At 35.9% G+C, this 23,819-nt stretch overlaps 1 protein-coding gene across 21 annotated transcripts in view; it reads right to left on the bottom strand.

The window, feature by feature from the left end:
* Positions 1–23,819, bottom strand: part of GPHN (gephyrin) — a 271,026-nt gene that overhangs the window by 162,204 nt on the left and 85,003 nt on the right. For all 21 annotated transcript variants that reach the window (XM_066551468.1, XM_066551466.1, XM_066551464.1 and 18 more), the window contains exon 2: positions 22,817–22,895. In XM_066551468.1, the coding sequence (XP_066407565.1) occupies positions 22,817–22,895 (79 nt within the window). The remainder of the gene's footprint in view (positions 1–22,816; positions 22,896–23,819) is intronic.

Genomic DNA, 23,819 nt, shown 5'->3' on the forward strand with positions numbered 1-23,819 from the left:
GTTTACAGTACCATTCTTAATCACAATTAAGAATTAATTCTTAATCACATTTTCAAGAAGTAACTGTGATCAGAAGAGCAAAGGATCAGCTAGCCTGAGTGAGTATACACTGACTACAATGGACTTTGAATGCTAAAATATAATGGAGCAATGAACACATTAGAATGGCCAGAATTCAGATCACATTCTGATCTCTGTCTGAATTCAGATAGGGATGCAAATTTTGTGCAGAGTCACTCTTCATCTTTCACATATTTTACTTTTTTAACAGATTTTATTACACTGCTCTCCATTTGAACAACTCAGCATCCAGCATCCTCCAATAGAAATGGCATTTTCTCTCTGATAATACACACCCAACCAGGAATAAAGCTAAATACCAGCCAGTTACTTCCAGTACACTGAAAATATGGTCCTAAGCTTCACCCAGAGAAACCTCATGTGCAAAGTCTTTCTCTCCCAAACTGCAGTATTTTCACACTATAACAAGACATGCTATTTAACAGTGAAATTATTTTAAATACTAGTTACCTTTAATGTTTCACTTGTATTTGTGAGAGATAACCTCAAACATACCAGAATTTGTATTCAAACTTTGACAGACATTAATCTTATCAACTCTGTATCATACCTTGAATGTAATACAGAGAGCCCAATTCTCCAATATCTTTACAAAAGAGAAATGAAATTATTCCTAGATGTAGAAATAAGAGCTGACACAATAATAATGAAAAACTATCTCTTACACTGGGCTAAACTGGTGAAGGTGTTTGAGGCAAGGATCAGAAAAGATAAGATAGAAATTCCATAAAAATAATCAGGAAATAATAAATATAATTATTTTATCAGAGGTTTTAAAACCAATAGAAATGTAGTGGTTTATCTTTCCAGACTGGGCTTGTGAAAGTTCACAAAAAGGATTCAGGAGAACAACAAGGTTTCTATAGCAACCTAAAAAATTAGCAAAATACAGGAAATAAACTGAACCAAGGCCAACACAGTTGTATTGCAACAGATGGATGCTTTACTATTTCACAAATTAAAGCTGAACATGCGAAAAGAGAGAAAACTACATCCAAGTTAAGGGAAGTTGAAAACCAGGAGGAACTGTGCTCAAATGGAGACAAGAAACCATGAACTACAGCTCAAATAAAAAGTAAACTCATGACAAAACTAAAAGAGAAATACATTTACATTGTTACATTAATAAATTTACTCTGTTACAATATTTTAACAAGTTGACCTGTTTGCTATTTGTGTTTCATCCCAGATAGCGCAAGTTGGACTTCTGGCTGATTTTCCCCTGTGCCCCTCTATATATCCATGCTGGGAGGGTCTCAGTGGAGTATTATTGCACAATAATACTGGAGTATTATTCCATTTTGTGCAAGACACATGTGCACTTGGACTGAATCCATATGGGTCAGCTTTTATAATTTGAATTCTGACCAAAGGTATGAACACAATCTTTATCTACAGTTCCACATCAAGGGACTGCTATAAGAAGCTGAGCTATTGATTCATCTGTTAACTTAATAAATGAGTCATACCAAATGCAATGAAGTAAATTTTCTAAAAATAGCTTGTAACCAGCTTGGCTGCTGTCATCTGCTGAATTTCTCCAATGCCACTTTAATTAACATTAATCTTTCTTCAGATAGATCACTGTCTAAACAATATCAAGTTGTCACTAAGCCTCCCAAAGAAACTCTCCTTCATCTTTTAATGAAAGCAAAACTCAAAATTCTCCACTTGGCATTTTTTTCCCAGAACCATCTCACAAACATGTTTGTTACCTGCCATCAGGATATTCTGGTTTTTTGAGTGATTCATAAACTAAGCAGATTATTCAAGAGAGCCTGTTCTTGGGAGGGGATCAAATGACTGGCTATTTCTAACTCTACAGGCGTGCTCATTTCATCACAGGCTACTGGATGGATACTTCCTACAACACTTCTCCTGCCAGAGCAAACTGACCAAGTCAGCATTCTTAGCCTGCTTATCTGGACTACCTTGATGTTGACCCCTATGATATCAACAAATCAACTGGCCTTGGATCCTCACATCCTCACAAAGTACTCCAAGGACAGAGGTAGCAGGATTTGAAAGCATTTGAAAGCTTTTTTTCTCCACTACCTGCAAGATACATTAAAAGCAGAGAGAGAGCGCTCCTTTAATTGATAACTAGTTTCTACTGACCTTTGAGAAATTGTTAAAGCACCCTGAGGGAGGTAGTAAGAAGGCTGCTATTCTGGGCTCCTTCCTACACAACAGAACACTGGCAGCTACAGCAAGCTGGGCTGCAGCTCCTGGCGCTGGCTGCTCGCCAGCAAGGAACCGTGCAAAACAGCTCCCAGAGAGCATCCTCATGACAGCTTCACTTACTCAAAGGTATTAAACTATGCCATGAAGAGCCACCCCAGGTTTATTGTTTCTTTTGGGAATATTATTATTTTTATTATTATTACTATTACTATTTGAATGGATTCAATAATTAGATCCTTGAAAACTTACTTCCCTCCTCCCCCAGTCTTTGGCTAACTTCAACATGCTGTACAGAAAAACATCAAAGAAATCAAATTATTGCAGACATGCCCTCTGTCAGTTCATGTCTCTCATGAACAACAGCTCTGAGATTAAGACATCACTTTACAGGATTCTCCCTCTGCCTCACCACATCCCAAAGATTCCTTGCCCACACAAAAAAAAAGAGGGGGGAAGGCATTAACCCAAAAGTTTTTATTCCCTACCATATAATTTTTTTAAGGGTAACAAGTATACCACATTTTCTGTGGCTTTCAGGCTTTTTTTTCCCCAAGAAAAGCAATAAACAACATGAAAATATTATTTTTAAGGAGGAAAGCCATATTATTTTTCTCGTCCACCCTTCCAAGTTGGTTTGTTGCTTTGTTTTTTTCCTTTTTTTAAATTTTAGTACAGGAAAAGCAAGACTAAGTCAGAAGAGGCTATTTTTTCAGACACTTACGGCAGGAAAATATTATCACCTCAACAGTCTAATATTGGAAAAGAATAGAACAAGAATCTTTGTCCTCAACATATGCCAGAAATTAGTGATGAGGTCATATGTAGGTCATTTGGCAATCAGAGGACCAGGAGCCACTCTTCCCTTCTAGCAGAACTAATCTGACTTGATTTAATTTTGGGGAGGAAAGTTGGAGCTGTTATCAAGTGCATGAGTCTAAAATACACACCCTGTGTAGCTACAGGGCCTGGAGAGCACACACTCTGTGCAGCTATTCAGGCCCACGTGAGTTCAGAGCTTAATGCAGTTTTCGAGGGGGGAACTTTGCTTTACCTCAGCACATGGGGCACAGCCTTGTATGGCAGCTTGGGGTAACCCTGCTGCCAGCCTGAGACACATCCACAGATGGGCTCCTCCTCTTGAAAATGTTCATCAGCTTGATTACTGCCTAATAAAAACACACCAGGGGAGCGGGAAGGTACTGTCACCAAAAAGTTTTGGGCTCGCAGCACGATCACCCAAAACAAATTGGATGAAGAGAACACTTAGAATACTGGGAATACACTCAGAATACATACTTTTCAGTGGTGCAATTTTTTTTTTTTTTTTTAATCTCAGCATGGGGAGGGGCATTCTGTGCAAAATCAGGAGGACTGCCGAGCTTCCATGAGAAGCAAAAACTATTTAAGTTTTGATTTTTACTCAACAAATTAATTATTAATTGCTCAAAAGTCCTATCATCAATACTTACATGCTTCATGGCAAGAATTTGAAGCATGCAAATAGCAAATATTTTAATACTTTTGAATAAAATGAAATTAAGTATAAACAATATAGATATTTATAACATCAGACTTTTAAAAAAGATTTTAGCATTTAACTAGTAAATAAATACTTCATCATTTGTAATAGGCTATTTCGACCAGATTATAGCAACTGAAACGGTCTGAGAATAATGTACTGAAGACTAATTCTGCACTTAGGATTTTCATTAGAGATTCAAAATTTTACTTATAATTAAAACTGACTTATAAAGTCTTCCCAAATGCCAGCAGAATCTAAAACCACTCTTGTCATGTGGACCAACAGCAAAAGAGCCCACTTCCATGCAGGATGTATGCGTGTTTATAGTGCAAAGGGATGATTGTACTATGCTCCATCTGATTGGTGATCTAAATATGGAAATCATACATTAAATCAAACAGACAGAAATGTCAGCTAGATTAAGTAAAAATGTGCTCAGTGACTTTGAAAGTTCCCACCGGGGCATCAGATGCTTGACCAGCCAGCTCATTAAACAACATGAGCAAGATTTGAAATTTCCTGAGAGAAAAAATATGCAGAAGCAGACAAAAATCATTATCACAAAAGCAGTAAAATTCTCACCATTTAGACAAAGAAAAATATATTTAATATCCATGTTGGGATTTAGTCAGTAGACTGAGGACTCTAAAACACTGTATAAAAAGAGATATTTATAGTAAATGCCAAGACAATAATATATGTTGATCTTACTTTGTCCTGTAGGAAATACCATTGTAGGGCAAAGTATGTATTTGCATTTTTTTTTCCAGCAAGTAGATACCTAAGAGAGATACAGAGCATTTGCATATATATTGCTGGCAATTGCCTGTCAGAAAATCCTCACCTACCTCAACTGAAAGCAAAAATTTTGGGTACTGGAGAGTGACCTTTTGCCTACCTTGGAAGGCACTGCAAATTAAAGGATTTAGGTGATCTGATAAGGATTGCAATGATCTGCCTGGAAATGAAAGATTTCACTGGTAAATTACCATAGCAGTTTGTAGAAACCCATGCAGGAAGATAAAGCAATTTTTGCTGACACTCCTGTCATTGCAGTTGAGCTCTATTTTCTCCCACCCAAATGTAAAAGGGAGACCATTTGAATCAAATATGAAGAAGATCCTTCCTCGATAATAAGTTGACCCACAACTAGTAGAAACCATAAAGTTAATTTTTGTGGAAATTAACATTGTCCACCTCCCCTATGGATTTACCCAACAAGAAATGAATTTTAAAAATATGGCATTTCCCCACAAACTCCTCAGGCTTTTTTTATTTATATGCTGCTCACATTCCACTACAATATTATAATTTTTTTCCAGTAACTTTAGTGCATTTTTTCTCTTCCATTTTTAGACAGTCAAGCATTGAACATGCTTGTGAAGCCTGGTTAGAGGTGCTCCACATGTCTGTCTCCATGTGTCACTTTATGCCAAGGTTAAAAAAATTAAGTATTTATTTTAAAAAGAGGAAGTTTGAGATACGTAAAACCAGGAAATGGGACCAGCAAGAGAGGAACACTTGATGAACAGGCTGGAATGAATTGCAGACCACAGGCTGAAAAGTGCAATGACAGTATTTTCTATGATTAGGCAAAAAGACATCCAGAAAATATCTTCATTCCAAAAAAATCAGTAAGAATTGAAGGTGAGACCAGAATGATTAAAACTTGAAAAGAATAAAATGTGGAGAATATGTGGGAATGGTCTAATCGTTCCAGAGTCTAGACCAAATTTTTTCTTTACAATTTAAATCACAGGGCTTATGGACAACCATCAGAACTTTTAAATAACTTGTTTTTTAAAAAAAACCTTAATCCTACAATACTGAAATGACAAGAATGAGAGAGGAGTCTCAGAGACAAGCAGCATCCAGAAAGGCTAATAAACTTGTTCACACAACACTTCCCCCTCTGGAAGCTCTAACACCTTACTTTGCTCCACCACATTTCAGAGAGATGTTAAGTATGAGTATGATCCAGCATACAACCAGTGGCAGTCTTGTTACATCTGTATTTCTCCAGACAGTTAAATTCAAAAGTAAAATTTGCTGGTTTTCTTTTTTCTTCATACATTATTGTGCTCACATATATATACACATATATTGCCCTATGTGGCCTAAATGAGTGAATGAAATTCTGTTTAAAATAGTAATCTGACTCAAGGGGAGTTTCTTAGTGTATGCTCTGTGCTGGGAATGGGAATGGGAAAAAGAAAAATCAGTTTAGCCACAGAATGGAGTCACAGGAATAAAACAAGACCACATTTGATCTATCTGTCTTCATACCTAGAAGGAACTTTCTATAGACAAATAGTATTACTGACAATGCTGCAAGTGAGATTTTATTGCATGTCTCACACAGTTATCTCCATTCCAGATAACTTACAGTTACTTTTGACATCATCATCATCCATATTCTACAGTTGCTTATAAAATAGCTGTATAGTTCAAACTCAAGAAACTGAAAAGCACTTCTTTGTTATTCATATATTAGCTGTGGGTTTTTAGAACTAATTTTTGCTTTTTGTAGTTGTCACTCCCTTTTTCTTTGCATCTAATCATTTACATGTCAACAAAAAGTTTCTAGATTAATTAAAAAACCATTTGATCTATTGTCTCTGCTATTCATGCCACAACATACTACAACCTGACTCTTTCATTATTCAGAAACATGGGAGGCTGGGGACATGTGGATCTTGGACAACTTAAGAAGGCTTTGATTAAACGCATTTATGCATTTTGTTCCATTCAGGTCCCAGAAATAATTTCTACTTTTAATGTTTAAATAGCTCGCACAAGCATAATCCATTGGCAAAATGTAACTATTCACACCTCCTTACTTGCAGCTTTAATTTACCTTGTAAGTCCCTAACAGCTATGTTCTCCTTCCATCTATTCTGTACAATGTTCTCTTAAAAGCAAAAATAAGATAGAAAAATCCCCTCTGGTTCCATCTTCCAAAGCCCTTCTCTCTTCTTCTTGCTCCCCCTATAAATATGACTTTAGGAGGAGGCTGCAAGGTTACTGAGTACACCACAGCCCTTACTATCACATCCTGTGGGTGACAGTGACCATAACGTGCCCCATAACTTCAACATGCCTCCAGCAATTCCCGAGCTGAAGAACATGGATAAGGCAGAGATTTATCTCTTGGTCAGTTTCTGCCCCAACACAGGAGTGAAAACAGATAAGGTGAATCCTGGAGCTTACATTCCTGTAAAATAAGTAATTTTCTTTAGCACTGGCATTCCATGTCAGGAAGGCCGGGTAAATTTGTCTAGATAAATATAGCAAAAGTAACAGGAGGTGGATATCTTATCCAAAGCAGAGATTTAGTCTAGAAGTCTCTGCCACTTATCAGTGTATTGGGAAATTATAACCCCACAGATGTTTAAAATCAAAAAATTAAAGTAGGGATCTTTCATTTGCCAGAATGTTTGTGTTGGTCTTTTCTCAAATCAACTTCATGTATTTGGAGAGGAGTCTTGAAAAATGCTTGACTGCAGTTCTACCAGCAAGTACCACACAGAGCTTAGATGTGTTCCTAGGCATCTGAAACAGCGACTATGTAAACTGTGATCATAGAATCACATTGGAAAAGGTGAAGCACCGTGGATTTTGCTTAGACTATACGCAAAGAACCATGTTATATTAATTAACGCTGAATTCCTGACTAGCAATGGGCAAATGACAAAATGCAATGGGCAAAAACCAAAAAATGGCTAACACCTCCCACAGTATACTCACTGAGCCCTGGTGCAGAAAGGAAATCAAAGATGGTTATGGCAAACTGGGAGCGAGGACAGCACAGCGCATGCACAACTCTCGGGGATAATGATATAAAAACCAAATACAGGAGATTTGGGCTTTATGATAACTGGGCTTTATGAATAAACCACTGTAAGAAACTGCAATGTTTCTTGCCCAATCACAATTTACTACTTTACTCCAAACAAGCAATTATTATCATGAAACCTGCCTTTTCCTTCCAGAACTAGCAATAAACACCCTCACCCTTTAGACAGTAACAGTAATAACCAAAAAAGCTAGTTACACAAGCCCAGAAATAATCCCAATCTATACTGAAATAAGTTTAAGTGATACCCAAACTTAGGAACCGAGCTAAACTGCAGCATTGCATTAAGAAAGAACATTTAAAGAACTGATAGAAAAACCCTTACAGATAATGCCAGTACAATATATTTTAGGACCTTAACCTCTGGTTAAACTGCAAGATCATATTATGCTGGCAATGCCATACTATAATTACTTTACTAAGTTTTGTTCTATTTTAGAATTGCCTTTGTAATCAAAGAACTTAGAGGTAGGTGGGTGGTGCCATCAGGTCAAGCAATGGAAGAATCTCTTGTATTTAAAACATAAAAGGTAGATCTAGAAAGCTGGTGGAACAAAGACCATTTACAAACTTAAAAAAACCTCCAGATTTTTTATCTTATAAATATTCCCCCTCCTCTCCCTCCAGCAGAATATCATGGGTAGATTTTACTAGGTTATTTTAACATAAACTATATTGTCAGCTATATTTTCATCCAAACATGTCAGGACAAATAGTGATGCTATCCCTCCACAACAGCAGTCAGTGCTTGAGCTCCTATTTCCTCCAGCCACATCACCTGACTTTAAATGCTCACTGATGCATAATGTTACCCTAGATAAGTGTCAAGATACATTTCATTGCTGCAGTGCCTCTATACCTTAAGCTGCTAAGAAGGCCTGCTTCTACAAATTCAGCAGTGTTCTTCAGAGCTGAGAAACATGATTACCCAGTGCACATTTAGATGGCTTCATAAATCAGACAATAATTGTAATAAATGGCTTTTTCAAAAAAAATAGACTTTTCATGCTCTGAAGATGTTTTAGTATGAAAAGCAGAATATCCTCTTTCATCTTACTTAAGGAAAAGTAAATACACAGTAGAAGCATTCCCTCACTGCTTCACCTTTGCAAGTCTTATGTAATAATTTGTCCGAAATCCACTCACACCGAATTCAAAACCATTTTAATGAATAAATAAAATGTAGGAGAAGCCTTTTACAAATAAAAGAAAGTAAAAATTGAGTACCTAATACCTAAACATGTCCATTCCAAGGTTACTTTTCTGTCACATCTATTGATTAGCTCACAGTTCAGCTGATCTTTACAGTCAAGCACAGTGACTCCACTTGTTCCACATATGCCATTACAACAAAAAAATTCCACACTTAGATTTTAAAATTTCTCTTTGAGTTTACATTGATAAATTAATAACTGTATTGTAGCATTATTGGCATTTCTGCTCTTGCCCCAGCTCAGTTTCATCCTCAGAACTGCACTGATCCATACACGAGCAAAACACAGAACAAAAGTTTTCTCAGCATTTCCTTCCCCCCGGTCTTTCCACCTTCTAAAATCCACTGAGGAAGTACCTATAATACAGAACTATTTCAGGAAGAGCTTTCATATTATTGGAGAATTCTCTTTCACAGAGCAATTCAATCCGTGACACAGTTTTGCATTAAACCGCATTAAAAGAAGTATAAGGCCTAGAAGTCTTCTGATTTTACAATAAATTAAAATAATAACCCTAACTCTCAACAATTGTTAGTGACAGATACTTGAATGATGCATCATAATGCAAGCTTGCTACTTGTTTTTTAAAATGTTTACTACCTCTTACTGGCAGAATTCTCAGCTTTTATTAACAACCGAACTATTAAACGTAGGAGATAAAGGAAGAAAAAAAACCAACCAAAACCCTGGATCTATTTTTTATTTCCAGGGAGCTATACCAGCATCCCACATGAGATCACAGCCAACTCTGTACCACAGTGAGAGTGGCACTGAGCCACAGCTAATAAACCATGCTGAGAGGAAGAGCGTGTTGGCTTGTACTCATCACTGTGCTACAGACATCTCTTATAACCAGCCAGCTCAGAGTACTCACTTGTCCTTATTTGTCAAAAGCTACTAACTAGGGAGTAAGTAAATTACATTAATTACATAATCTAAATATAAAATGTATAAAATATGTTGCATGTTATAACAGTGTAATTAGAAACAGTGTGTTATTCCATGAGAATGATGCAAAGGAATTGTTCTTAGTAGCAAATATAACTCATTAATACCCATTTGATATCTTTCAAATTAAAATTGGGAAAAAGCTACTTGACAAATTTTCAGTGACTTTTTTCACTTTAAAATGTAATGCAAGTAAAACTAAAATAGTTGTGCATCATAAAATTTTATCAAAGTTCCTCATCGAAAGGTTCTATAAACACTTCAACATGAAATCAAATATTCAATTTTTTGGTTTGCCAGTTTCATTTCATGTTAAACTTTCCACTCCTTTTTACTGGCCAAGTACAAAATATTTATTGCTTAGTTCATCCTCTTGGACTTGTGTTTTCTCAGTATTTTTAGCTCCACTTGATCACAGGGCATCTCAAATTTGACTTAAGTTATCCATTCAGTATTTCTCCCTTAATTCACACCCACGCCCCCCCCAACCTATCCCACTATTAGACTTTTTATTAATTGAAGTAGTAAACAAACAGAAATATGTCTTATTTCATAGCTTTCCTTTTACAAATTAACAAACAGTTCCATGAGAAAGTTTTATTTTCTGCTGCCTGAAAACATGATCTGTGAAACAGGCTATTTAGAAAGGGTCTTGATTATTAGATTCTGGTTAGAATAACTCATTTTTAGCAATTTCACCAAGAGCAGTCTCTTGCCTCTGCTCAGCACAAAACCATCAAACTTTAATTTTCCTTTTCTCAAGGCTGAGTACCATACAGTACATCACTTTCCTGCAGTATTGTTCGATTTTCCTCCTGTAACTAGCTACTGCAGAAGATGGCTATTTATCCTGTAAGATTGTTACAAGAGCACCCTTAAAAGAAGGAAAAGAGGCTGACCTGCTGCTGAACTGAACACAGCATCAACACAGGCTAATGATCAATAACTTCAGTTAGCATTTTCTTCCATGGGTTTTAAAACGCAGCAGCAACAGAAACAGCTGTAAAATCTGAACAGTGCAGATGTATTTGAATGTCTTATTTCATCACTCACTCCTGTTCCAGAAAAATAGAATGTCAAAACATTTTCTGATAAAGCCTCTCCTCAAGAGTAGCTTCTGCTGAGGTAGAAAGGACATAAACCAGCATGGAGTCCAACTTTGGTGAAGGAAGGGACATAATTTCTGGAAGTAGTCAAATATGTACATACCTCCTTTTCATATGGCTGTCAGTGGTCTGATCCTTTGCATTACTCAGTATTCCTGTGTCTTAAGAAATACATTTCTTTGTGCCACTGTAATTGTAGAAACTACAGATGCTTACCTATTTGTGGATACACTTAAAGTCACAGTTCTTCTGCAAATACATTAAGTTTCAAAACTTGCCCTAATGAGCCTGAAAAATTTCTTATTAATGATTACTGATGTTTCATTTATCTCTTCTTTCTTCTCCAGTGATGATTTCAACATAATCCTTCTGTAAACTGAATAGAATTAACGAGTACAGAGCAACACAAAAGCTTGCTATTAGGGTAGCTAATAATCTGAGATTCTAATTTCTGTTCAAAATATTCAGTTAGTGTCCTGTGCAGAAGAACAGAAATAGTAAAAAGAAACTATCCTTTCATATGCCAAAGTAGCAACAAAAATTCATGGTCTTAAGAAGCCTCTGTATATATGGACCACTGCCTTAAACAAAGAGGAAAATCATGGGAGAGACTGACAGAAAGAAAAGATGTGAAGAATGAAGATGCCTCTGATAAATAAACAAACTCTTTATTAATAAGCTCTCATTTGAGAGCTGCTTTTCCACATAACACAAGATTTTGGACAGGAACAGTTCTAATTAGTCTCAAGTTAAAGGGTATTAAGACCTTGTTAAAAATGGAGGCTTAAATTAGTTCTTTGTTGGGTAATGAAAGTGATTGCTAAAATGACACTGAAACAAATTTTAAGATAAATTATTGCTGCATTAGAGAAATAATAGGAAGAAAGCATTTCTAAGTACTGCTAACTTTGAACAGATTATTGCTATCCCTTCACAGTAAGTCAGTGTATTAAGCTATACAGAAATACCCAAGAAGGCCAGCTAATTAAAAGCTTGGATGCTGGTAACAGTGTGTGACTGAAATCAAAAGTTATGACAAAACCTTCCTTGAAAGGCTATTGTTATTAATATAAGAATACTATCTGACTATTAAAAATAGCTTTTGTATATACATGCTGCAGTCATCACACTGTTCAAAATGTTTATTTCCTCATGTACACAATGAAAATAATAGTAGCAAATCAAAGATGATAAAACCCATGACTGAGGAAAAAAGAATTTCAATCCAATGAAACTTTTATCTTATATTAGAGGTCCTGAGCATCTTAAACATTCATAAACTGTAAAAGAACATAAGCAAACCCTTTAGTTTAGCATATACAATATAAATTACATTAGCATATACAATAAATTAGCTAAAAAGATTAAAAGGCTTAAAAGTGCAGATGGCAGGACAAGAGAAACTCCTGAAGGAAGAAAGAAAAAAACTCTCCTCCTAAATGTAGAACTCACTGCTATCACTGGGATTTCTGAATAAAACCTTGAGCTGATAATCTCTTTTTCTATTATATCTGGGGGCATTTTTGTTTCACATATATATCTTCAAAATGTTCTGCTCAACCATGCAGGCTGAAGCAGACACACTTCTCAAAGGTGTTTGAGACAAGCAAAACCAGAAGATTTTTGCTCAATTTTGACTTTTTAAAAACACACTTCCCAAAATATTTTAACAACATAAATCTGAATTTTTCATCTACATGCAAAATATTAGAATTAAAAATAAAAAATTGTTCTGAAATCTCCAAATCTCTATGAGCTCATCTATTACTAATGCCTATAGAATCATCAGCAAATAATGAAGCACATAGAAGCACACCACCTATTTGAACACAAACATTTTCTTTAAATTTTACTCAGCTTTTGAGCACAAATTCATTCCTTGAGGATTTATTTTTAAGGTTGGTAGCTTTTAAAAAAACGATACAGAGCACACCGTTAAAAATATGAATCAGTCTGCGAAGTGTGTTTCTTCATCCCCTTATAGGCAGAACTATCCTTGAAAAGCTATTTGCCTAAGGCTCATGGCAGGCAGCATTCCTTCTTAAGCCAGGGAAAAGTAGTAAAAAACCTAAAATAACTGGATTTCTTTGCATTTTTCTGCCAAATTCCTGTTTTTAGAAGGGATTCACTGCTGAAAGATTCTGAAAAAGTGCATTTTAAAGTAAACTGTACTAAAAGAATACAGTCTGAATACAGTATCATTCTCATAAACTTAAAATACTTTATTGTAACTCTACTTATGTCAGTTTTGAAAATAAAGATTCTGAGAACCATTTTAGATGGATTTTGGGTAAGGGTATTTATTGTAGCTTGGTGGAAAGCAAATTTTGCACTTATACACAAAAAACCAAGATGATCCACCCATGTATGGGGAAGACTGGATAAGCATCACCCTATTTGGGATGAGCATTTTCTGGGTTTTGTTGCTTATTCTATGAAAACTCATCTTAAGAGTTTTAATGTTTCAAGATTATTCAAAACTCAAGCACCTTCTGGAATTTTTCTTTATGGTTTGGACTTTGCAAAAGAAACCTGAAATACGATTGTATAATGCTCTTGAAGCCTCTGATCTTCCCCTGAAATTCATGCATGTTTAGATGAAGATGAGATTCTAAACTGTATAAAACTGTTAAGATAGGTTGAATTAAAATTCTTTCAAGTATTGTTCCCTAATTTTCACAGCACTGAAAACGCAGTAGAGTAGGCACAATGCAGAGTTTCCTGAACAAAATGCCAACGGTGTGGGTACAGCTCGAGCTCCAGGCACAAAATGGACACAACAGCTGCTCATGGTACCACACACTGCTTCTCAGTCCTGAATCCTGCAGCCATCCCAGAACTACAGTGCTACAAATCTCTCAGCCACATTGCCCTCTAATCTGTTTTTCTGGATGTGAAAACCAAAACAAAATTACATATTAATGTATTTCCGAGATTATTTGCAATCTATATAGTGAATGTCTTGCCTGGTTCTGTTAGAACAGTATTTTTTATATTAGCAAAAAAGGGAAATACGTTAAAGGAATCTTTATGTGCACCTTTTGGAAAAATGGAACACAGTAGACTAAAAGTCACCACCTCATAAATAATAATTACATCTTTTGTTAAAATGGAGAAGAGGTTCCAGTCATGCATTCCCACATTTAATAGCTCCTCCATGAACTATTCTGGTTTTGAACACTTGCCACTGAACATTTCCACACACTATATTAAGCTATAGAGCATATTAATTGTGTAGAATGCTTGTGACAATGACAAAAATACTGAATGAAGAGGGGTTGAGGAAAAAAAGAACCTGAATGTGCATTTTTAAAATAGGTGTTACAATCATGTCAGTCAAATGACACTCACTCCAGAGCAACCTGTATTTTCTAAGTCAATCACCTATCTGAAAATGACACCAATAACAAATTCCAAAAGGATGCACTGGATTTCCAACCACAAATGTAGACAGATACATTCTTGTATCTGAAACCAAATAATGAATACAAAATAGAATTTTAATAGAGTAAGACTTTTTCCTTATTACAATATAAGGAAGAGGATAAAAATGGAGGTAAGAAGAGAGATACTATAGTTAAAGAAAGACCAAAAAGCTTAAAACAGAATTAGTAAGGGTATATGTTTTAAATGGAAGCATTTACTGCTGTAGTATAACTGTGTTTCTTTGACATAGTCTGTGGAAAATCACTTGAGGTAACTTTTCAACCCTTGATACATCAGTTTTGAGCTCAATGCTGTCTTCATACATAAAAACTACTTAAGTCCTGGTTATACTCTTGTGGTGTTTATATGGTAGCATGGATAAAGGGCAAAAGAGTAAGTGAAGAATCCATGGTAAAATTCAAGCTGTAGTGAAAGAATGTGAGAAAAGCATACATTAAAAACCCACAAGATTTACTGTAGCATAGCTATACTTTTCTTTCTTAAGCCACCCTCTGTAGAGATTTCTACTGTACACTGCTAAGAAGTGATTTTACAGGAGTCCCCCACAAAAGTTATGGCAGGACAATTCTAATTAAGAAAGCAATCTAGAATTGAAATGCAGTGAATGTTGCATAAAAGCATGAACAGATCTGTGCATAGCAATTTTCTGTATATCAGTGTCAGAACCATTCCTAAGGTGTGCAGCAATGGCTTCCTTTACATCTCTATTCTATTACAATATTTCAGTAGCAGATGATGCAATCCCCCAATCTATACTGCAAAGAGGCACACAAATTTCACAGAGACCTTCTCTAAATAAGGCATTCCTTCAAGTCATTATAGCTTAGACAAAAAGCAGCCCCTCATACAAAGAGAGGCCAGGGGTCAGCTCACAATTGCTTTTCAGAGCAGTTCAGAAGATCATTTAGTAATTTTTACTAGTGAGATTAGAAAAGAGCAATTTTCTATCATGTAGTAAATTACCAAAAGCCACGTAGAGATGGTTTTGTTCCTCCATTTCTGGGAGTTCCAAACTTCAGTTTAGCCATGTCAGGGAAGCCTGCTCTACTTTGAGGGAAAAGTGTTTGCTCACGCAATGGAAAAATTGTTCAAGTTTGTGGGTGCTCCACTCTTTATGAAAGTACTACTCCTGAAAGAAGTATATAAAAATTGCCATAGCAGTTCAGTCTAAATGTGCACACAAGTCAGTATGATGTTTCTGGTGCTAAGAAACAAATACTTAGGGAATAAACACATGACACAGAACATGATTTGTTTCCTGGTACACACTTTTCACCTCTTGCTGCCTTCAGTTCAGGAGCTTTCCTGACCTAGATGCTGCATGCAGTTAAGTGGCTTTAGCAGCCACAGTAGGCCTATCAGCCTAATTCCTTTATTTGTATCTATCATTTATACTCTAGGCTTCCATATGATGTTACATCAATTATGAAACATCCAGTTCTGCTACACTTGTACAAGTATGTAATTTTATTAATTTTAAAACTGCTGCTCGATTTTTTTCCTGTCACAATTTGTGATCTGTGAAAAACAGTGAATAATTGCCTCTGACTTTTTTTTAATGCTATTCATTCTGTATGCCTCTGCCATATGTTATTTCTTCGTTAAAGTGAAAAATTCTAGTCTATTTTGTTTCTTTGTGTGGAAGCTGTTCCAAATCTCTGCTTAATCTTATCATCCATACCATACCCCCAACTAGAAGTTAATAAAGTAGTCAAGACTTGAGCAGATCTGAGGTTTATAGTCATATAAATAGGTCTTCTGTTTGGTACTTGATTTTTTTAGTAAGTACTGTTATTTTAAAAGTTCTTTTCTGAGTATACAGAAACACACTTAATGCACTATAAATCCTTTCAGAGCATTATCTTAGGAAATGCAGTTTAAGCTAAGATCAGCACTGGACCACTTCTTACCTGTAGATACATACACAAAAAGAAAAAGTGTAGACACTATGAGAAGACAACCCCCTTTAAATACCCAGAAAAGAACAGATTATAAATAGAAATAACTAAAGTGTGAAAGCATGAAGTCAGGTGAATAGCCGGGCTAGTGTGATTCGGATGAAGTCTTGAGGTGGCAAATAGGCTACAAGAAACTGTTTGAGTTTTGAAAGTCATAGATCCTCAGAGAGTGGAAAGCTGACAAAAATAGCAAATGCCATAAAAAGACCCCTCCAAAAGAAGCCTGAAGTTAAAAGTTCAAGTAAGGCAAGATTAGGTCACCAAGAGAAGACTAGAGAATACAGCTAGAAGCTGTGGTGGATTTGGGTTGGACAAGAAGAAAAAATGCAAAGCCAGAGAGGTGTACAGCAGAACGCCTCAAGGAAATCCCTATTATTACACATTAAGATTTAAAAATAATTTGGACTGTGGTTTTAAAAAATGGAATATTGACCAGGAAGCTGAGCTGCTATGCCATTATATTCCAAAGCAAATGATGGGCTGTAAAATTTTATTCAATCAAATGACCATTTTACATTCTACTCCCATCTATTCTTATTAATTATTAGTGCAAATGATTACAGAAAGAAGTCTTCTGGTACTTAATTCTGAGACTGCGACAACACTTGTACATACTCAATTTTCCTACTTCTTCTGTAAGTCATTCTGGTCTGGTCCTGAATATACCCAAACACACAGGAAGCTTGTCTATATTCCTTCCAAATGCAAAAGGAAAAAGTAATTACAAAAATTATTTACAATTTTTTTAATTACAAAAAGTATTAAAATTATAGTATTACTCACATGTGACCTAAATCTGATTGGGATGGAGTTGTCTTTATTCGCAGAAGGTGCTGCACCAGAATTGCTGTGTTATGGATTTGTGCCTGAACAGTGCTGATAACACACGAACGTTTTCCCTGTGGTTGAACAGTGCTTGTTAAACATCAAGACCTTTTCTTTCCCTTCTCTGCCACCCTAGTAAGTGAGGCTGGGGATAGGAAAGAGCTGGGAGTGAGCACAGCCAGCAATGCTGACCAAATACCATACTCTATACCATAACATTGTGCCCAGCAATAAATGCTGAAGGAAAGGAGGAGGAAGAGGAGTAACATTAGACATTGCAGTATTTGTCTTCTCATGCAATTCTTGTGCGTGCTGAGGCCTGGCTTCCCAGAAATTGGCAAAGTATCTGACTGCTGATGGGAAATATTAAATCTCTTTCTTGTACTACTGGAGAATAATAGTTATTAAGAAAACAGGATTTAAAAATTGCATTTGGAAAAATAAAAAATTGACATGGATTTGAAGTTAGAAACAGAGAGGGCAATTTTAAAATGAAGGTTTAAATCAAACATAGAAATAACTTTTAATCAACTGTGATACTGGCTAGACTAAAACTTGATCAAGATGTCTGAACCTGTGTCCTATGTATTTCTTTTCAGACATCGAAGAGCAAACATAATGGAACAGAGCAGGAAGGGCATAGTTTTTCTTTTGAATCCTTAAAAAATTTTGTAACATTTTCATTTATTTTCCTAAATGAAAGTTTAAGTACATTTAATAATAATAACAACAAACCTTAAATCTGAACATGAAGGATCTAGTAAATCTCCATAACCAATGATGAAGTTTCTTATTTCAACAAACAGGATATATTCTTACACATCCTATAAGCAGAGAAAATCCCTAAACTTGTTAAGATAGAGGTTCCTGGCAAGCAAGCTTGGAGTAGCGCATCCCTGCAACACAGAGAAGTACAATACTTAATTCTGAAACTAGTACTAGAACTGAAAAGAGAGATAGAATACCCAAGATGCAGCTGCCATGCAAACAACCAACCCTCTCCCCTCAAAAATACTTATCAGCCCAGACACAGTTCTGGGGCTGCACAGCCTCTAGTTCTAGAACAACTTATGCAGCTCCTTGATTAGCTCATAAATTTCTTAATTGCAGGCTACCACAGGGTGTTCCAAGAGCAAAAAGAGGAAATTTCCTTCTAAGAATTTGGTAGCTGTGTGATAAGAGAAGACATGTTTGTCGTAAATGTAACTACTATTGGTAGATAAAGCTGACATGGAGCTTTAAAGAGGTTACAGGAGACTGCTTTGGGCCAAGATCTAAAAATCATTAGAGTTGAAAGTTACTAAGTGCTTAAAAACCACATTTTCTTGTGTTCTGCTTTGCACAGTCTGCTTCTATGGGTTTGCTTCAGACAGATGAAGTTGTTGCTATAGGTTTATGAGTCATTAAGCTTAAACAGCCAAAGGACACAAAAAGGCTATATTAGCCTTTTTTGCTAGAAACTGCCAAGGAATCTTGTAGGTTGAGAATTCTTTTTCTTGAAGTGCAAGAAACAGAGAAAACATTTAGGGACTGGTTCATATGACTGGAGGTAAAAAAGATTTGGCAAATGAACAACAAGAACATCCTCTGTGATACATTTGGTGGAGGCTGGCTGGACTACAGAGAAGGCAAGCGGGTAAACTGGCTGGAGAAGAAACCCTAGCCACTTAAGGTCTTAACCATATTTTAATTATCTTGATGGAAGAGCAAATACAATTTTTTAAGGCACACAAAAACTCTGCTTGCAGTTGAAGCAGATAAAGGTTTGTCTCAATCTCTCAGATCAATGAGAAACCATAAGGATAGCATGAAGCCAATTTTATATATATCAACTTTTAAGAAGTTACTTATTAGATTAGACTCATCCTCATGAATTCCTTTATGCAGGTCTCAGATCTTTGGAAGTTTGTCAAGTACAACTTTTTTCATTAGATTCAATGGTTAAAATAGGCAGCACTTCTGTAATGCTCAGCATTGCTTCTCTGCATAACAGTCTGGGCTACCACAGACAGCTCTCCAGCCATCCTAATAAAGATAACCTGATAAAATCACCCAATGTTTAGAGATGACCTCAGGAGGCAAGAGAAGCAGAGAACTATTTTTGTAAGCCTATCAGGGAAAACATGCTAATACAGTCAAATAATGGACAAAAAACTGAGCATGAGCTCCCACTAGAAGGTTGCTGCACAGCAAGATAACTGTGGATAGAATTACCAAATAAATGTTTCCTCTCTCTACAGCATTATTGAGACCAGCAGTTAAGTAAAAGATACAGGCGTGACATTCATATATAGTAACAGGCATTGAAAAACTAGAAAGGCTGCACAAAGGGGAGAGGGTGTGAACTGGTATCCTCACAACACTGAATTTGCAATCTTCAGCAAGACAGAATATGTCACTGGTTTTAAAATGATGAGCAAAACACAGAAAGTATAAGCCACAATACTTCCAGTTTTCCTCAAAAATTGCTAGATAGGTTCCTCCATGTGAAGATGGAAACTTACTAATAGGTCTATTACCATTTTGGTTGTCTTTCTAATGCAATTACATGGAGAGTAAACAACATTTTCTTCTCACAATTTTGTCTTCTCTGTAGTACACACTCATTAAAACAAGTTCTAATTTCCTGTCAAATTTACCTGTTCTTACATTTTATATTTATCTACTCTCATAATCGGTATGAAGGAGACATGAAACACAGTTTAGATGTGATGCGATTTTGCCTAGAAAGAAGTTATTCAGAATCTCTTGGATATTGTTCATCTCAAAGAAGCTCTGAAGATGTTTCCAAAACAAATGCATCAGTGATTATCTGCAGCTGCAGCTACTGAATTGCACAGAAAGATTAAAAGCATCCTCTTTTCTGATTAGACAAGTATTTTATGAACTTTGTGTGGAAATACGGGCTAGAACTGAAAGGAACATGTTATAAAGTGATGCTAAGAACTAAAACTTTGGAATCTCTATACACAGAACTTCTGTTTGAAGTAGGTGGACCTATACACTTAACATTCTAATGATCTGATGGTTCACTCTTCAGGTGTATTTAAGTAACTTCTAGTGAGAAAAAAAAAAAAGTAGTAGTAAAAATCCTAGAAGTTTCAGGTGATAGACATATTGCATTGTACGTATCCCATTTCTCTCCTGAGCACAGATTGGCTATTGAGGGTGGAAAAGGACAGGAAGACAGAGGAGTGCACACACTTCTGTCTGCTCATGAGCAAGGGGTCAAATGAACTCATCAATATGTTTCACTTTCCTTGAGCATGAGCCTTTTGCCTTGCTAGAGAGCCTCAAAGATCTCCCCACAAAAGCAGGACTCTGCTAGCATCTTAAGCTGTTTCACTGCATTTTACTTCAGCTGATTAAAGTCTGAACCATCATCTAAGAACCAGCACCCTAGTCCCTCCAATTGCACCTGCTCTCTGCAGCTCTGCTGTTTAGGACAATGAATGGAAAAATATCTCTAGTCTTCTCCCACAGTCTGTAACTCCTCACTTCAGGTTAATTTGATATGCTTGGTGTTTTGGGGTTTTTTCCCTTTAGCAGAATTTTCATTTTTATTGACACACAGTAAATTGTGAGTTAATCGCATACAAGTATACGTGATCAAACTACTGATTTGAGCAGCAGAGCCTTTATTAGCATTGCTGAGAGAACTGAAAGCAGATTAAGTTTACAGTCCTGCTCCAACTGGGAAATCATCTGGAGAAAAAGGGCTACTCTGACAATTATGCATACTTGATATAAATCAAACATTAATGAAAAAACCAACAATGCTAATTTAAAGTTTCATCTCAATGTAAAGACACACTTTCAGCTGTCCAAAAAAAGGCCTTCTGCAATAACAAAACAGAAGTAGTCTGTTGCAGAGCCAAGAGTGGCAAACTAAGAGGGACAGAGCCATTTGCAGAGAAAGCATGAGAATTTATGTAAATCTAATGTTTGCATCTGAGATTATAAAGAAAAAGAGGCAGTGCATCTACAGTCAGCACAAACAAGCACTTAAGAAGTCCTAAAGTGTAAATATTAAACAGGTTAGAGGATTAATCAAATGCTATTTTATGATTCCAGGCATTATTACAGGTATCAATCATAGCCAAATAGGCATAAAATTTTAATTAAACTTTATTCTTTATTGCAAAAAAAGATTAAAACATCTCTTTGTCTGGCACTCCCCTGCTTCATCCCAGTGCTGTCCTTTGCATAACAAAGAATTAAGATCCCATGGGATCTTAAGAGTCACCCACAGAAGGCTGGGTTGGACAATATTGCCTTAGATGATTTCTTCATTTTGGAGATTCACACACACTATTACACATTTTGCAAGAACTCTTTATAGGTGTTCAGTCATAATACAGCAAGAATTTCAATTTGGAAAGAAACCCAAGTCTATACATTCCTAGAATTCGTCAGGAAGAGGACATTTTTCTTGCACTGTAATGTCATATAGCAAAGTATCATAAGCAGCCCTTGAAACCTAACATATATTGATACTTTACTTAGTCTTTCAAAGTGACAAAAAAACAAAAATACTCAAAAAACCACCACTCAACAGGAAAAATTCTGAAAATTAAGACCTTTAAAATAGCCTTGACTTCAGCACTTAAACAGTAACTATTAAAAACTTATCTATTGCATTCACTCTGTACATATCAAGCAACAATTATACTTGCTCCTTGTACCTCTATCATTTCAGATATATAAATCATCAGTTACATACACATAGTCAAAATTGCCCGAGAATGCATGTACATGTGCATATATGTCATTTACCTACAGGAACATAACAAAATTAATTCTGCATCTACCTCCCTCCCAAATAAGATGCCAAATACACCTTATTTTTCACCAGTTCTCAATCAATACTGAAAAATCTGCTCTTTCAGCAGCAAGGACCATCACATTAGATCTCACTGTGGACTGCACTGCCATTCATGTTAAAAATACGTGAATTTTTTTTCTCTTTTTCCCTTCCCTCATAACAAGTAGTACACTCACACACTAGCAAGAACATTTTCAGCTACTACTAAAGTTAACGGACGAGAAAAAACCTCACAAACCCAAAAAACAAACAAAAAACTGAACGACAAAGGAGGTCTGATACAATTTCAAGTCTGGCTCAGAGCTCATGAGATTGAATTTTATTTTAGAGAAAGATCCAATACTGAGATAAGGACCAGCAGTCTTGCGATGAAGCAAAATTTAGACCATGTGCACATATACTTAAATTGAAACAGGTAGTAGAGGAAGAAACACACATCAGCTGTATGAAATCAGATACAAAGAAAACAGATTCTAGATGTTAAGGTAATTAACAATAACTTCGTTACTCAGTAATATTCTAATTTATATGCAATTCCTCCTTAAAAAGGGAGGGGCAACAATGTGCATACAAGTCCTCTATAGAAATACCAGCATGCACAATCTGTTACCTCTGATGACTCTTAAACCTTTCACTGTATGTGCTCTCTGGATGTTACTTCAGAATTATATTAGAAACAAGGTGGTTTTAATAATACTTGCTTGTATTAAAGACTAACAAGTTGGCAAGCATAAACCACTAAAGCATTATGTGTACTTCATCATACTACTTCTGTATATAATTACAAAACTACTCACAAGGATATCAGGAAGAAGCTTTCTTTGCTTAGCAATAAGAGCCAGATACTCACAAAGAAGGGTCTTGGACCAGATCTTTAAGGTTTATCCCACTACGATCCTCGGCAAGGTTCCTGAAGCAACTGTCACTCACTAAAAAAAATAGAAATAAAATTTAAACAAAACAAAATGAAACAAACAAAATAAAATAGGAAAAAAAGAGGTGGAAATTTAACAACAGAGCACATTTATTTTGATTAACTAAAAATGCTTTTTGGCGTTGGCTGGAATTTGAACAGTCATATATAAAGTTTGATTTTCACTCAGGTTCCACCTAATTCAAAGAAAAGTCAACTCAATGGAAAGTGAAAAACACTGTATCACAGCTTATGCAGAAATAAACTGCATAAATTCCAGGTGGTGAACTTACTACTTGTCCACCTGAAGGCAAAGGAAATCTCAAACACGTGGATGCACAGGTACACACTTGTCCATACATTTAACAGGAGAGTCTTTAATGCACTGATCAATATACTTAACCAGAAACAGTGAGAGCTCCTATGTATTTAAGTTCATAGTTATTCATGGGTTAGCAAAAATGTTTAATATGAGCAATAACCAAAACAAGTAATTAAGAGCAAAATTTACTCAAGCAACTTATAAATAACTTATAAAGTTAATGTAAAGCAGCTAGTTACTGTAATAACTGAAATTACAGTAAATGTCACAGAAGTTCTAAAGAGTATTAGTGTGCTTTCATTTTCTTCACTAATTAAAAGAAAAAAACAACAGAAGAGACTTAAACCTCAAACTCCAAATTTGTTCTCTTGGCTAAGTCTCTCAGCACATGTACTCCAAGTCTAAAAGCCATCTCATTTCTCTTAAATAACATCACAGTCAGTTGGAGAGGTGGAAAAAGAGTAGTGGCACTAATACTTTTAGAACAACACAGTATCAGTTTAAAGGAATTACTTATTTCTGACTACAGCAAACTTTCTGAAGGACTCAGAGGTTGTGATATGGAGAAATCAGTGTAAGGATCAATTTCCCTTAATGGGCAAGGTAATCTGTGAGATA

Source organism: Molothrus aeneus, chromosome 6 (assembly GCF_037042795.1).
Source record: "Molothrus aeneus isolate 106 chromosome 6, BPBGC_Maene_1.0, whole genome shotgun sequence".
In the NCBI taxonomy this organism is placed as follows: Eukaryota; Metazoa; Chordata; class Aves; order Passeriformes; family Icteridae; genus Molothrus; species Molothrus aeneus.